The sequence below is a fragment of the Pristiophorus japonicus genome, chromosome 3 (genome assembly GCF_044704955.1).
Source record: "Pristiophorus japonicus isolate sPriJap1 chromosome 3, sPriJap1.hap1, whole genome shotgun sequence".
Classification (NCBI taxonomy): Eukaryota; Metazoa; Chordata; class Chondrichthyes; family Pristiophoridae; genus Pristiophorus; species Pristiophorus japonicus.
In genome coordinates this window covers 42,450,962-42,468,277 of record NC_091979.1, presented here as the reverse complement: position 1 = coordinate 42,468,277, position 17,316 = coordinate 42,450,962, and the positions used below count along the sequence as shown (strand labels likewise).

Genomic DNA, 17,316 nt, shown 5'->3' with positions numbered 1-17,316 from the left:
CTGCCCAGTTCCCGGGGCCCCTCTGGCCACAGTCATATTTGTGCGGGCCTTGAAATGGGTGCCTCATTAGTCCATTTTGTTTGTTATTTTGAAAAGTTAATTCAAATTACAATATGGAAAGACACATTTCTGACCTGAACAAATAGGCGCCCAGCAGAGGAAATTCTGCTGGGCACCTTGGATGTCCATTTGCCCGGCTTATTTAATTTTCAAGCAGGCCTTCAAATGGGCATGCAGCACTCCACCAAAACAGGTGGGAGCCTGTTTAAATATGCAAATCGTGCCCTAGACTGGTTGTAGGATCACAACTGCAATTTTAATGTACAAATGGGCAGAGCATGCGCCGTGCATGTTAGAGCCAGTTATACTAGGCATTGAGCAGCCTAATCAGTGGTCCTTAAAGGGATTGTTTCAGGCACAAAGGGACAATGACATCATTGGGTCCCCAATGAAATTTTGAAGTACCAATGGGCAGAACCGCACAGATTTTACCCATCGGCACTTGGCATTCAGCAGCCTAACCAGTGGTCCTTGAAGAGATTACCAAAAGCCGCTCCAAAAATCTCACGGGTATGTTTTTACTTAAGCCATTTTACTTATCATCATTGGCTTGGCTCCACAGAGAAACTATTGGATCTCTTGTTCCCCTTCAATCACCGATCTGCCTATCAGCACTCATTTAGTGGCAACAACACTTTGATTAGGGATTGTGGCCTCTCTATGCCTGTAGATGGGAATTATTGCAAGAACAAGAGTTCCCACCTATAGTATACAGAGGTCACAATTCCTGCCTTTGGTAGTCGGAGCAATGTTAAGAGGGAAGAGGGACTTAGTCTGATGCAAAAGCAGCTGGACTCAGGTAAGAGCAGAACTAAGTGGAGAAAGGGCAGGGCAGGGGCTGGATGGCAATGTAAAGAAGGAAATAGATAGCAATGAACAGGGGAATGAATGAAGGGTACTAGCTTAAATAGGTTAGAAGAGTGGCAGCAAGTATTGAGGGGGAAGAGGGAGAAGAGTGACAGTATGAGCTGGGAGAGTTGGAGTAGGAGAGCTTGGCCCCAATTTGCATATGCAATGGGCCAAATGCCAGATTCAGATTCATGGGCTCCTATAAAATGGGCACAGCATGATCCCATTTCTACACCTGTGTGTCAGACCACATTGCTTGATTTTGTTGCATAGCAAAAATCTAAACTTCTAACATGTTTTACAAAAAAAATTCAAAATATACTGCTAGTAGGTGACATCTCTTGCCAGCTTTCACCATACAAATAAATTACTCCATATCTTCTAGTGTCACATGTTGCTTATACAACTTATGGACCAAAGTGGACACAGCTCATTTTGTTGCTTGTGAGGCCATTTCTATTTATGTAAATTTCTAATATCAGTACAGACAGGACATGCTCTGTTTATCATCTGTGTAACTCACTTGCTCAATTGGGCAGAATTCACGTAAGGTAATGAATTAACTGATACAAATGAGGGAAAGCACACTGCAATGTATGAATCTGCCAGTGTGACACCTGTGCATCTCTTAAGTCATGATCTTGAACTTAAAGAGAGGCATGTGCTGAAAATGTGACATCTTAATATCCATTTTTATAATATAAATATAGCTTAAATTAATACATCCTCTAAGAGCCTTATGAATTATCGCGCTATTGTGTATTCCAGTTGTTAGGTGTACTGCTCAGTGTGAAACCTAGTCGTGACAGACCTGGAAAGTTCAAGTTCAACCCTTGGTCTGCTCTGCATTTGTTGATCTTAAGTAGGGTGCACTGGAGGTTGGTCATTAGAAATAGGAGCAGGAGTAGGCCATACAGCACCCCCGAGCCTGCTCTGCCGCTCAATAAAATCATGGCTGATCTTTGACCTCAATTCCACTTTCCCGCCCGATCCCACATGACCTCAGTGTTCCAGGGTAGGGAAGGGGTTAAATCATCCAGAGTTCCTGGTCCAGATGATCTCTGCTAGAAATAGTACGTGTATGGGTAGCAGGTGAGGACACTCTTGGGACTCAGATGTGATGCCCCATTCAGCCTCTGCCAAGGCTCACATATGAAGCAAGGTACTCGAGGGGGCAGCTAGCATGCAAGGGGACCTGCCACCAATACCAGTGAATAGCTTCAGGAGGAGAGGGGAGAAAACGGGAGGAGAAAATTAATTAAAGCACAGTTAAAGAAATAAATTGCGAATCACACCGGTAAATTCAAAATTGAATGTTGAAGAAAAAAATGCACAAAATCATGAAATAGAGGATTCATACCTGACTGACCAGAGCCTGCATCTTATAACTGTGTTCAAGGTAAGGGGTCATAAACTTTGATTTGTCGACCTTCCTTCTCTTTCTCACTTCTCTGACAGGTAACCCTGAATCAGATTTTACCTCATGAACCTTAAACAATGAATAAAATAGCATTAGTTCTATCCCATCAACAGTTGCAGCACGAAATATTCACTAATTATTTAATTTGTCATTATTCTCACCTCTCGAGTGATCGTGCGTGGTTCCGAAACCTTGTGGGAAAGAAGAAAAATGGTCATTTAGTAACTAAATAAATTGTCACATTTACTACTGCACACAGTATTAATTATATGCTTATGAATAAATGCATCACCAAATATTCACTAATTATTTAACTTGTGACTGGTCTCACCTCTCGAATTACTGTATGTGGTTCGGAAACCTTGTGGGGAAGAAAATAGACATTTGGTATCTTATAAAAGATGTCACGCTTACTACAGCAAACAGTATTAATTCTAGCTCAATAAACAATGCACTGCCAAACATTCGCTAATTATTTAATTTGTTACTAATCTCACCTCTCGAATAAATGTTTGTGGTTCTGAAACCTTGTGGGAAAGAAAAAGTCATTGAATAACGAAGTAATGGGCGTCACATTTACTGTAGCAAAACAGTATCGATTCTGTGCCTTAAAACAATGCACCTCCTAATAGTCACAAATTATTTAACGTTGTTACTGTCCTCACCTCTCGAATGAATATACGCGGTTCTGAAACCTTGTGGGGAAGAAAAATGTTAAATGAGCAGCTAAATAAAAGGTGTCACGTTTACTGCAACAAATTTTACACATGGTACTTTTGCTGATAGTAAGAACTGGTCTACCTAAAGTTGCCATGCAATATCAAGCCTGTTACAAAGCACTGAATCAACCATTGCATTATATTGCTACAGATGCTAATATTCTTTACCGAGCAGAGCGCAAGAAACTTTGGCTGATTACCAAAATCTGAGGTATCCAGTCAAAACTGTAAAATGTTTGTCACAATAAATCATCTGCAGAAAGATATCAATGAACTGGTCAGGTGGGCAGAAAATTGGCAAATGGAATTCAATCCAGAGAAGTGTGAGGTCATGCAAGGGAATACACATTAAATGGTAGGACACTGAGAAGTGTAGAGGAACAAAGGGACCTTGGAGTGCAGGTCCACGGATCCCTGAAGGTAGCAGGCTTGGTAGATAAGGTAGTTCAGAAGGAATACGGAATATTTGCCTTTATTAGTCAAGACATTGAATACAAGAGCATGGAGGTTATGCCTGAACTGTATAAAATATAGCCCACAGCTAGAGTACTATGTACAGTTCTGGTACATACAGGAACGATGTGACTGCACTAGAGAGGCTACAGAGGAGATTGACGAGGGTGTTGCCTGGACTGGAGAATTTTAACTATGAGGAAAGATTGGATAGGTTGGGGTTGTTTTCTTTGGAACAGAGGAGGCTGAAGGGAGACCTTATTGAGGTGTCTAAAATTATGAGGGGCCTAGATATAGTGGATAGGAAGGACCTATTTCTCTTAGCAGAGGGGTCAACAACCAGGGGGCATAGATATAAAGTAATTGGTCGGAGGTTTAGAGGAGAGTTGAGGGGAAATTTTTCACTCAGAGGGTGGTGGGGGTCTGGAACTCAGTGCCTGAAAAGGTGATAGAGGCAGAACCCCTCACCACATTTAAAACGTACTTGGATGTGCACTTGAAATGCCGTAACCTACAGGGCTACGAACCAAGAGCTGGAAAGTGGGATTATGCTGGATTGCTCTTTGTCAGCTGGTGCGGACATGATGAGCCGAAATGGCCTCCTTCCATGCTGTAAATTTCTATGATTCTATGATCTCCCGACTAACTCTGGCAGTTCTGTCTGGCAAAATAGCATTTAAAAAAAAAATCTTAATTCAGTTCATTATAGGCAAAGAAAAGGCAGGAACAATTTTTGACATTAAATGTTCCACAAATTATTTGACACAGTTTTACAAAGATTGTTAGGGCTCAACAAAGTTGCTTGTAACTAGATTGATTATAACAGGAATAGTTGTAAGAAATTGGGCCTTGGTAAAGATTTCCTTACATTATAAATTTGCGCATGTCGGATGTGTGAGAGTGAACTTGACAGCAAAGTATTAATGCACGTTTCTTAAATCTAGAAAAAATTCTTCCAATGAACATCATTTCTACAGTGCTTCCAACCATAAGCTACATGTTAGACTCGAGCAAGATGCTCCATCAAATGCTATCCATGCTGCTTATTGCAAAGCGATAAATGCTGCTCGTCAGACATATTCCAATGCTTGCAAACGTTTTCAATCCCAAACAGATTGGAAATCCAAAAACATTTGACAGACCACTAAAGCAACCACGGATCATGCCTTCACCACACTGACATTTACCCAATGTGACCACCACCACATTACTGTGCGGCACCAAAGAGGAATGTATGAAATGGTAACCTTGTGTGATTGTGGCAAAATACTACTGAGGTGTCAGAGTGGGCCAACACCAATCAGTTTGAAAATGTTTATATAGTGAACATGTACTTGCAATCTGTTGAAATCCCCTGGGAGGACAGACGTACCAACGTTAGCATCCTCGATCAGGCCAACATCCCCAGCATCGAAGCACTGACCACACTCGATCAGTTCCGTTGGGCGGGCCACATTGTTCGCATGCCTGACACAAGACTCCCAAAGCAAGCGCTCTACTCGGAACTCCTACATGGCAAGAGAGCCCCAGGTGGGCAGAGGAAATGTTTCAAGGACACCCTCAAAGCCTCCTTGATAAAATGCAATATCCCCATCGATACCTGGGAGTCCCTGGCCAAAGACTGCCCTAAGTGGAGGAAGAGCATCTGGGAGGGCGCTGAGCACATCGAGTCTCATTGCCGAGAGCACGCAGAAAACAAGTGCAGGCAGCGGAAGGAGCGTGCGGCAAATCAGACTCCCCACCCACTCCTTTCCTTCAACAACTGTCTGTCCCACCTATGAGAGAGACTGTAATTCCCGTATTGGACTGTTCAGTCACCTAAGAACTCACTTTTAGAGTGGAAGCAAGTCTTCCTCGATTTCGAGGGACTGCCTACGATAATGATGTCTTGTAATCTCTTTGTGTAAATAGAATACAATATACTGATTTCACCTGTATAGTGCTATTTGTAATGTGATTTCTGGATTGTATTGCAATGTACCTTGAAAAGTCATGTAATATATTTTACCAAAATTCTATGAATAAAATATATTTTTGAAACAAAAAATACACCAATCAGTTTGCATCAAGAGCAGAGTTCACTATGCTGTGGAAGCTCCCAGATTTTGCTCTTATCTATTGTGGCATTGTATTGTTGTACTGCACAGTACGGATCCAAACTGATTTAAATGCCAACTTTTCATTCATCTTTATTCCTGAAATAAATGATTAGAAATATACCTCAGCACCAATAACTTCACTAATAATTTGGATTCCAACTAAGGCATTCACCGTGTTCAAGATTGGCACAAATCAGATTGGCTTCTGGTTTGTATTACTCCCAAGAGAGTTGTGATAGGGAAAATAACCAGTAAGTGACTGTGACCTGTATTTGAGCACAAATGAGTTGCTTAATTTTGTACACAACCTGGTCTTTTGTCAGCTAATTCCTTCACCTCGAAAATGATCATGGTTTGGATCACTCTGGTGACTTTGAAGATCAGCAAATCATTCAATGTCATCTGGGACAGGGGTCCGTGGTTTCAGTCTTATCCTTGAAAGTATCAGTGGCAAGCTGCTTAATTGTGCTGCCTGATTTTTCTCAGGAAAGGACAATGATAAAACATTCAACAGCAAATTCTCATGCAAGTTGGCAAACTTGACTTCTCCAGCCCAGCGGCCCACATCAGCCACTATATTTACGTCAGGAACATGCATTAACAACTGCTTCATGCATGCCTGTAACACAAAGGGTCCAGGCTATTACCTTTGTTACCTCTTTAACCTCCGTACTCTCGTTTCCCTTTATCACCTCCTCAGTTTTATATGTTTTGTACTACAATGAGGCAAATTCCACAACGAATCAAAAACAAAAAAAAATCACATTGACCCACTATTTTCCAGCTCTGTGCGAGTCCATCTAAAAGCCTTCAGGATAAAAAACTCTTGACACCTATTTATTGTAACTGATACTCTTTGCACTGCTTAGGGAATATTGCATTTAATGGGATTGATTTACATTTAGGAACATAGGAACAGGAGTAGGCCATTCAGCTACTCTGCGTCGGAGGTCATGTCAACTTTTACGAATAGATTATAATAGTTGGTTGAAGGAAAGGGATATTGGTCAGGGTCGGCACAAGGGATTAGGACAAATAGTCTGTTTCCATGTTGTAATTTCTATGTAATTCTATGAGCAAATGCACTAAACATGATCAACTGATAAAATCTCAGTCCCTTCTCATGGCCTTTCCTGCTTCCAGTGAACCCAGCCCCTATGTTTTTTATTGTTAGCGATGTCGGTAATGCTTTCAAGGCCATATATATTGCCCATCCCTTAGTGACCCTGAGAAGGTGTCAGTTTTGGCTCAGTGGTTACACTCTCGCCTCTAAATCAGAAGGTTGTGGGGCCAAGTCTCACTCCAGAGACTTGAAAACATAATCTGGCTGACATTTCAGTGCTGTACTGTCAGATGGGACATTAAATTGAGGCATCGTCTTCCCTCTCAGGTGGACATAAAAGATCTCATGGCACTATTTGAATAAGAGCAGTGGAGTTCTCCTGGTGTCCTGTCCAATATTAGCCATCAACCAACATTACTAAAACAGATTATCTGGTCATGTGTCTCAATGCTGTTTGTGGGACCTTGCTACACACAAATTAACTGGCGAGTTCCCTAGATTACAAGAGTGCCTACACTTCAAAAGTACTTCATTGGCTGTGAAGCGCTTTGGGATGCCCTAGGGCTGCGAAAGGCGCTTTATAAATGCAAGTTCTTTCTTTCTTTTACTGTTTATACAATTAAGTGGCTTACGAAGCTGCTTATATGAGACAACCACATACTGGAGTCTGGGATGGAGTACAAAAGCAGAGAGGTCCTGCTGCAACTGTACAGGGTATTGGTGAGGCCGCACCTGGAGTACTGCGTGCAGTTTTGGTCACCTTACTTAAGGAAGGATATACTAGCTTTGGCGGGGGTACAGAGACGATTCACTAGACTGATTCCGGAGATGAGGGGGTTACCTTATGATGATAGATTGAGTAGACTGGGTCTTTACTCGTTGGAGTTCAGAAGGATGAGGGGTGATCTTATAGAAACATTTAAAATAATGAAAGGGATAGACAAGATAGAGGCAGAGAGGTTGTTTCCACTGGGCGGGGAGACTAGAACTAGGGGGCACAGCCTCAAAATATGGGGGAGCCAATTTAAAACCGAGTTGAGAAGGAATTTCTTCTCCCAGAGGGTTGTGAATCTGTGGAATTCTCTGCCCAGGGAAGCAGTTGAGGCTAGCTCATTGAATGTATTCAAATCACAGATAGATAGATTTTTAACCAATAAAGGAATTAAGGGTTACGGGGAGTGGGCGGGTAAGTGGAGCTGAGTCCACGGCCAGATCAGCCATGATCTTGTTGAGTGGCGGAGCAGGCTCGAGGGGCTAGATGGCCTACTCCTGTTCCTAATTCTTATGTTCTTATGTTCTTATGTTCCCTAAAGGACATTGATGAAGCAGGTGAGTTTTTACAATCCAGCAGCTTTTGTGGGCCTCTTTTTCTGCTTCTGGTGCCAAAAGATGTAATAAATTAAGTTTTACAACTTGCTATGTTGAGATTTAAACTGACAACCTCTTGGTTACAGGCCCAAGTTTCCGCCCCTCTAAAAACGGCACACCTCCATGAGGTGCGGTGACTTTCTAGAATAAAAAGGGTGCCGAAATTCTCTGAGGTCCTCAGGATGTCTTCAGCCTTGGCGTAGCGCAGCACAAGGAGTGGGGGGGGCGGAGCCAGGTCCCGGCACTGAAAACAGTGCCGGGACCTCTGCATATGCACGCTAGAGTGTGCGCATGTGCAGTAGCTCCTCGCAGCCCAAATCTCTGTGACTCTGAGTGGGAGGGGCCCGAAGCACGCCACCCCTAGCCCTGGCCGAATGGGCTCCCCGGGCATTGAAGATGTGCTTAAATAGTTATCGGGACTCGGGCTTCCTAGAAACACCCACACCGATTATCGCAGGGATGATGATCAGTAACAGGGCAGAAAACTCGCACACAACTCCTGTTGACAGACGCAGCTTGCTCCATTTAATAAGACTATTTTCTGGCTGTGAGAAAACACTCCAGGTAAGTGGCTGATACGGACTCGTGACTGAAAAGCTCAGATGTAGGACCTGCCTGATATTGACGACTCTGAGCTACACTTGGGATCCACGTCTTTGAACATTCTCTGACAACCACAGATTTCGGCAAAGTAAGGAGATGACACTTCAAGACCGCATCCGCGGGGACCGTGCCTAGACTGGGGGAGAAACGCACTGCTTTTATTCTGGACTGTTTGGAATTCTAAAAGTGGAATCTTGCAATCTGGAAGCACCAAATTAATAAACACCTAAATTAATAAGCGTCTAGGTACAAAATACGCCAATTACGGTGCATGCCCCAGTCGGCAAGGTAGGACTTCTAACTTTTATTACTTGATTTAATGTTCATTTATTGTTATTTAAAAATTATGATGGTTTCTATGCATCTTTATGGTTTAATGCTTTGTAAAATCCGCTAACTACCCTCTAACTTCCCTTCCCCCCCTATCTCTCGCTGCCTGCGCCTAATTTATAAAATGTAAGCAAGGTTTTTCTGAGCGTACAAAAATCTACACTTACTCCATTCTAAGTTAGTCTGGAGTAAGTTTTCGCTGCCTAAACTTTCAAAACAGGCATAAGTGGCTGGTAACGCCCCCTTTTGAAAAAAAAAACTGTTCTAAAATGAAACTATTCTAACTAACTAGAATTGGAGCAAACTAAATGCCGAGAATTGCAATTTCTAAGATACTCCATTCTAAACTAATTGTTCCAAAAATGTAGGAGCAACTCGAGCCAATACTTGAGCCCATAATTACCATATCCTGGTAGCACAGAGGGAAGAAAGTAACTTCTAAAACCATCATCAGACATTCTTGTGACAGTTTAGGACATGTGCAACTGATGGTGGTAATCAACGTTAACTTCAATTATGTGTTGATGCTTTTATAGGTGGCATTTTTTTCAAAGAATGTAACTATATTGAAAGCAACTTTTCCTTTTTTATTACTAAAAAGCAGCCTCTGATATATTCTTTTAACAATAAAATGCTCTTCATCGATATGGAAGAAATGAATAGGAGGCAAAAGAGTAAGAGTAGAGGCAAAATTGTAGGGTTGACTATATTGAAGATCACGAGTGAAGATTTTCTCTCTGTGCTAGGTGTAGCAAAATCACAAGCATGTTTATGAAGAATGTGATTATAATTTTGTTAAACCTAATGCATAGAAGTAATCATAGAATCTTACAGCACAGATGGAGGCCATTTGGCCCATTGTGCCTGTGCTGGATCTTTGAAAAAAACTATCTAATTAGTCCCAATCCCCCGCTCTTACCCAATCACCCTGCAATTTCTTCACTTTCAAGTTACTATTGAATCTGCTTCCACCACACTTTCAGGCCGAGCATTCCAGTTCATAACAACTGCCTAAAAAAAATTCCCCTGATCTCCCCTCTTGTTCTCTTGCCAATTACCTTAAATCTGTCTCCTCTGGTTACTGACCCTCCTGCCAGTGGAAACAGTTTCTCCTTATTTACTCAACAAAAACCTCTCATAATTTTAAAAACCTCATTTCAATATCTCTCTGCTCCAAGGAGAACAATCCCCGCTTCACTAGTCTCACCACATATCTGAAGACCCTCATCCCCGGAAGCCACACGAAGTAACCGTCCCGTCATAAAGCAGACAACTTGTAACTATAAACAAGCAACTTTCACGGCCTCGGGACGTCCCAAAGCACTTCACAGCCACGGAAGTTGACAAGACATGTGGCCAGGTTGGGAATCTGTTTTGCTCTGCCCAAAGTCTGTTATAGATCCACAAATAATAGGAGCAAAACAAAAGCACCTAGGTGGGAGAAATTATCTTCCTGCCCCTATTAATAATTGAGGTATGCTTCCGAGCAATAACAAAAGTTACAGGAGTTATGGAAACCTTACAATTATCATTGGACAGAAACAATTCCAGCACAGGACAAGCAGTGAAAAGGAGGATGAGCCTAAAACAATCTAACCATACATTGCGATCATTATAAAATTAGTCCAAGCCCCATGAGTTTAGGCCAAATAATGTCCACAGCCTTTTGCTGAGCAATTTGTTTCAAGGTTGCAAGGAATAAAGACCTTTTTTTTCCAAAAATAAAAAGGAGTTTTATTCAATTCAATTGATTTTTACCTGTCGTGATGAATAAACAGTTAATTATATATCCTGCATAAATCATCTACTGTGTCAATTACTTTGTCATGATGTCAATAGCAGAACTGGGATACAGGAATAGATTGTTCAGATGACCTTTTGCAAACCTTACAGTGTTACCTGATTCGCATTACACATTGCGAACGTGTTGTTATTATGTGTCCAGGTCTATTTTAGTGGATTTAGCTCATTACAACCAGCCTGGGGCTGGCTCACATTTCCTACAGTCTCTTGACACCAGACTTGAATCACCCACTCATTTTCAGATCTGAAATAGTATAACTGGCTACATTTCCCAATTCGATTACTTAACAAGACTGCATAGACTCGCTCCAGAGCTGGAATTTGGCCACCATCAAGAAAACAATGACAACATGAAACAAAGTTGTCGTGGATGAAAAGCCCCTCTCCATGGTGATGGTATGAGAACAATCTCTGGCTTATAATAGCGATGAATCATTTTTATCGCCTCATGCAACATTACGCAATTTTCGCTGAACGTAATGTGAAATGGTTTGGCAAAAAAACAGCGATGATTATGGATTATTGCCTGAATGATAGAGGATGGAGCTGGGAAGATTACGAGAGGTTAGTAACCAGGATGATGAAGACCAGCAGATGACCAGGTAAAAAGTGCACACATCATGATAGAGACACAGCATATGCTTCATGACACCTTCATTTAGTCACAGTAGTGTTAAGCAATGCATGCACAATGAAATGAAATGAGATTGTCCTATACAATAATAGTCAACAAGAAAATGAACTCACCCCACCTTAACAACAGAATAACAATATTTCTACTTTATTCATAAAATATTTTATCACAATTTTTATTTTTGGTTTTGAAACGCCACATTTGCAATGTGTTTTAAATTCCTTACAAAGAATTTCTGACAGGTGATGAATTTAGATATTTAAAAAAATATATAAACTATAAAAATTGACCAATATGAATTCAACAAGTTATATCTTGGTCATACAAAAAATGGAGTCTCTTTAATATTTTTATATTATCAAACTAAGAAATACAATGAGTATCAAAATATTTTGCAGTTCATCCTTTACATCCTTACTATTTTAAAAGGTTTCATCCAGTTAGTTCTGATTTTGAACAGAATACATTATAAGGGGCTGTCAGTCACTATTTTTAAACTAAATATAGTATTTTAGTCTACAATGCATCTTCAATATTACAACCAGTATTACTATGACAGATGCCTGAATGACCTTGGCAAAATCTCCACTATAGCTGATATCCTCTGTTATAAACCCCTAAAGAGCAGACCTTTTTATCCATCTCCAGAAATTTGCAAACCTGACATTTGACTGTGTTCACATTTTAAGAATGTACAATTATCTGCATTCTTGGAGGCAGAACGTTTGATAAAATACATAAATTCTAACTTTTCTACTAGCTGCCTGGATGGTTCTGTGGGTATAGGTGCTCTCAGAAGTAGTACTGAGCTATATTTTTTTTAAGAATTATAATTTTCAAGATTTATTGCCTATCCTTAATTGCCCTGACAAGGTGGTGCATCTTGTTATAACTGAGGGGATTGCTAGGCCACTTCAGAAATAAGAGTCAACCATGTTACGAACATAAGAAAATTAGAAATAGGAGCTGGAGTAAACTATAGCCCCTCAAGCCTGCTCCGCTATTCAATAAGATCATGGCTGAACATCAACTCCACTTTCCCGCCCGATCCTCACATCCATATTCCTTTGTGCCCAAAATCTATCGATCTCAGCCTTGACTCAGCATCCACAGCCCTCTGGGGTAGAGAATTCCAAAGATTCACAACCCTCTAAAGAAATGTCTCATCTCAGTTCTAAATGGCCGACCCCTTATCCTGAGACTATGTCCTTTAGTTCTAGACTCTTCAGCCAGGGGAAACAGCCTCTCAGCATCTACCCTGTCAATCCCTCTAAGAACCATCTGCTTCCATGATCATTTATTATTAGTTACAGTCATTTGAACGAACACATTGCACCAGCAGCTTTGACTGTTGGTTATAGTATAGAACTGGAGGGCCCAAGTTTAATTCCCATTATCTAATCTCAGCTGAAGCAATAGTTGGGATATTTCAATTGCCTTTAGTATTCCTGAAGGAGGGAGGGGTAAAATTAGCCAGAGTCACAGCTATAACCTAGCAACAGCCACTGCTTTCAGGAGGAATGGGGAGTTCAATTATTTTGTCCCAATTTCATCCTGTCCTCTCCTAAAGTTGAGCTACAGGTCCATGGGGACTACTGTACCTCTGCCAACTGCCCATTCCTAGTCATAAGAGTCAACTATGAGTATGAACATAAATAGGAGCAGAAGTAGGCCAGTCGGCCCCACGAGCCTGCTCCTTCATTCAATAAGATCATGGCTGAACTTCTATATCAACTCCACTTTCCCACCCTAACCTCATATCCCTTGATTGCCTTGGTGCCCCAAAATCTACATTGACTCTTGTGAACGTAGACAGTGAGGGGTCGAAATTCATTTGTTAATGCCACCCATTGCCGTCAAGAGGGGCGGCTAACGATCAGCTAAGTCCTTACTGTTGGCTGCGACCAGGTTCCTGGGCCGACTGGAAATTTAGTCGGGCAGTTGGCTCAGCCACCATCCACGTGGTGACGTCATCGAGCGTGCAACGTCCCCTTGCTGCCGCGGCTCCCAAATTAGGTGAGTACGGTGTCCTTACCGGCAGGCATCCGTACAGCCTGGAAAAGGTGGTGGAACATCGAGGATCCCGGGGCGGTAGGATCCAGGGATCAAAGTAAGTGTTTCTGTTTATTTTTTTTTGTATTTAGGTATTAATGGGATCAGTGGGGAAGTTGGGTGTGGGTGAGGGAAAGTGTCAGAAACTTTGTTTTTTCATTTTTTTACATCGCATGCCGGCAGCCTACCATCAAGAAATTTGGTCAGCCTCCCGAGAAGCCGCTCCGTTGCCACCCGAGGGTGAGTATGCAATGCCACTTTTAGCACTGCTCTCTCATCTTTGAGTGGCAAAACTGAATTTTGCAGTTTGAGGCGGCACCTACCGCCTGGCGCTAAAATCAGCACTCAGCCAGTGACACCGCCTCAAAAGCGGTGGGACCGAAGTTCAAGCCCTGAGTGTTAGCAGGCTGCATGACTCTGGAGGGCATCACACCTGAGCCTGATCAGTCTCCATGTAATGACTGCATGTGTACACCTTCCAGCAGGGGTCGCTATAGCGAGCAGGAGTGAAAATCCTGGCGAGTTTCTCTCCATTGCCAAAATCAGGCAATGCATTCAATTATAATGCCTTACCACCACCCAACTGGGATGAGTTAAGTCATCACAAACTGAGAATTGACCCCAAGGCATTCCTGGTCTGTATAGCTCAACACTACATTAAACAGGGCACAAAATAACTGAGCCAAACAGGGGAGCTTTTGCATAAATTGGTCTCACTGAACAAACAAATTACCACAGGCTTTATATTATGGCCAAGTACTTGTACAGTACTGTATGTACTAGCAATTGGTCAATTCATCATTAATTATCTACTTTCTAAAGCAAGTCATCTAAGATCATTTCTGCTGGCAAGGATTGACAGCCCCGATAAGTATCAGGAAATTCCTAGCAGCGATAACAGTAAATAGATTGAACAAAGCGATTGAGTATTTATTGGTTTAGTTAAAGGATTCGTTTCTGTAATCGATTAGTGATTTACAAGGAGGGACAAAACAAAATCCAAAATGATAGTAAATTGCGATTCAAAAAATATTGCGAAAGTTGACTGCTTATAAGGTTCTGTCATCACAGATTATGAAAAGTAGGCCAGGAAACTGTCAAATTACAGAGAAAGAACAGCAATATCTGCAATTAATATTTGATCGACTATTCCTATCGATGCCAAATATCGGTCTCAGATGCATCCTTTAATGATGTCAAATCAGCAATATCCACAATTATATTTCAGCATTTAATGGACTACTCGTTGATTCCAAATGCTGGATGTAGACGAAACCAATGCCAAAGAGGAATATTCCAAGAGGAAAATGTAAAGATGCTCAAGGCCATTTAGTCACACTAGATTATTATTCCATATCTGTCAGAGCACCTTCTGCCCTACCAGCCGCTTGAGAACTCACTGCTCAGCCTATTTGAGCTTGAATGCTGCATTCCATGTGTGTGCTCAGCATGCCTTTTATAAGTGCTGACTGCTAAAGTATCTGAGTGCAGCGGAGACTCTGGTATGAAGAGGGAAAATTGCAATGAGCAATATCGCGAAAAGTAAGGAAAATTAGCGTTGTCTTTTTACAGCAAGATGTCTTGAGGCAAATATGTTTTTTTTAAGTTTAGAGGCAGAAGGATTATTCATTTATTGTTTAGTCTCATTAAGTATTTCAGTATAAAACATGCTTCAATTTAAGAGGTGCTGAAAAATATAGGCTTACTTCAAGAAGGAAAATGTCATCGAAGTGCAAAATATAGCAGGATCATTGGTTGGTTAATTATTGGACATATTTTTCTACTATTCAGTTGGATTATTTTTATGAACCCACCTGCTCTAATTTTAGCTAGAGACTATATATAATCATTTGTTTAATCAATGGGATAAACATTTGGTATATTAAATACCACCATTTTTTTTCATTATCATGAAGATTGTTAAGTTAACCAAAATCAATATGTCTATAATTATTGGTGGAATGTATCATTAGAAAATTGCTGAATAAGTGTTCACTATATGTAGGCAAGGTGGCAGCAAGAAAGTGAATTTGTTGATTTCTCTCCATGTAATCATATTTCCGCAACTGTTTTATGCTTCTTACCGTCACAGTCTCCTCCACTTCATACTCTTCATATTCCTCATATTCCTCATATTCTCCCTCTTCGTCTTCCATTTTTACTGCCTGTCACTGACTGAGTGTCCTGAAATAACGCAAGACGTCAGAATCTAAACCAATACACCAAATGGAAAAAACACTATGCAGCTAATACTGAGAAAGGAGCAAAAAGTGGATCTGCAAATGCAACTTATTTTAAGGGGCTCTGTAATAGCATCAGGAAAGAAGCGAGCTTTGAGGTGGCCTATATACACATCTAGATAGGCGTGTAATGTATGGCGGACATACCGTGCACAAAAATACTTGCTAGATGTCAGCAATAAAGTATAACCAACGACCTCACAGAAATGAGACTTGGCACTGTCCAATTGCCGTAGGAATGTACTCCCTTCAGTTTCTGCAGTCCTTTAATTCACAGCTGTAAAAAAAAGAGCAAAGTAGGTAAGACGCTGTCAGATAATTAAATCAAATGGAGCTCTACTTATTTCTATGCACAGTTTTGATTCAAGGAATGATATGCTGGATCTGTCAACATTAAGGCTCAATGGATGGCATAATAAAGGCAGGGGGGGTGGGGGGGGGAAGTGTCTAGATCAAGTAGCGAGGGTTTGCAACAGCTGTTCCTAGGCCTTGAGTTATTTGTCACGTAAGTCAACACCACTGTATGATTGGCTGGTTTAGTTTAGCTAGCTGAGTGCAATTCCTTCTGAGGCAAGCAAAGCCCACGGCTGCACAGTTAAATTTAGGAACACAGGCTGTTGAGCCTTTTCTGAAAGTTCTGATATTAAAAGAAAATAACCAACAGCCTGGATACGATTCCGCGATTAACTCAAAACTAGAGCGGCTGTTACTGAGAATACACCGTGTGGGGAATGTTCCAAAACTAAGCACCAACCATATTGATAGTTGAAAAGGTTTACTGTACTCTAAACAGAGATCAAAGACCCAATCTAATCCATCCTGACCAGACATATTATAAAGTAACTAAAACACATATCAAATACAGCACCACCTTGCAAGAACACATTTACAATCAGCATTCGAGACAGAATGAACAAATTCTTACCTGTGGTTTTTTAAAGTAATTTCCCCCCAGCAGCTCCAGCCTCCCCAGCGCTCCCCTCCCAAGAAACGCCGGGCAAGAGCTACTAGCTGCATCAGCGTCTAAATTATCATGTGAACCAGCGGACCAATCAGAAAGTGCTTTACTCGGGTTTCAGATGCTAAATATACCTAGTGACCCCTTTAATAAGCACCTGTTCAGCAAACTCATGGAGGGACACCAGTGCTGCTGGCCAAAGGCTTGGATGATCTCAGACAATGCAAATTCAATGGCTGAAGCTTCCAGGCCATCTGACTATCTGAACTGCTCTCTTTTCAAGTTAGCAGCAGTGGGGATTTTCTCTGCTAGATTTTGTGACTGTAATTCATTGTTCCCATTGGGTGTGTCAGAATGTGATAGGACAGGAATGTCAAAACATAAGAACATAAGAAAGAGGACCAGGAGTAGGCCATTTGGCCCTTCGCGCCTGCTCTGCCATTCAATAAGATCATGGCTGATCTTCTACCTGAACTCCACCTTCCTGCACTATACCCATATCCCTTAATTCCACAAAATTTATCAATCTCTGTCTTGAATATACTCAACGACTGAGCATCCACAGTTATCTGGGGTAGAGAATTCCAAAGATTCACAACTCTTTGAGTGAAGAAATTTCTCCTCATCTCAGTCGTAAATGGCCGACCACTTATTCTGAGACTGTG

At 41.4% G+C, this 17,316-nt stretch overlaps 1 protein-coding gene across 18 annotated transcripts in view; it reads right to left on the bottom strand.

Moving 5' to 3' along the window:
• The window catches only part of neb (nebulin), a 330,990-nt gene extending 314,278 nt beyond the window's left edge, over window positions 1-16,712 (bottom strand). For 14 of the 18 annotated variants that reach the window (XM_070875301.1, XM_070875303.1, XM_070875304.1 and 11 more), the window contains exons 1-9: window positions 16,619-16,712; window positions 15,841-15,970; window positions 15,538-15,637; window positions 6,248-6,316; window positions 2,995-3,024; window positions 2,827-2,856; window positions 2,661-2,690; window positions 2,491-2,520; window positions 2,270-2,398 (exon numbers count right to left, since the gene is read on the bottom strand). In XM_070875301.1, the coding sequence (XP_070731402.1) occupies window positions 2,270-2,398; window positions 2,491-2,520; window positions 2,661-2,690; window positions 2,827-2,856; window positions 2,995-3,024; window positions 6,248-6,316; window positions 15,538-15,609 (390 nt within the window). In that variant the 5' untranslated portion in view covers window positions 15,610-15,637; window positions 15,841-15,970; window positions 16,619-16,712. The remainder of the gene's footprint in view (window positions 1-2,269; window positions 2,399-2,490; window positions 2,521-2,660; window positions 2,691-2,826; window positions 2,857-2,994; window positions 3,025-6,247; window positions 6,317-15,537; window positions 15,638-15,840; window positions 15,971-16,618) is intronic. The other 4 variants (XM_070875302.1, XM_070875305.1, XM_070875309.1 and 1 more) reach the window with 4 other exon arrangements.
• Between the last annotated feature and the right edge of the window lie 604 nt (window positions 16,713-17,316).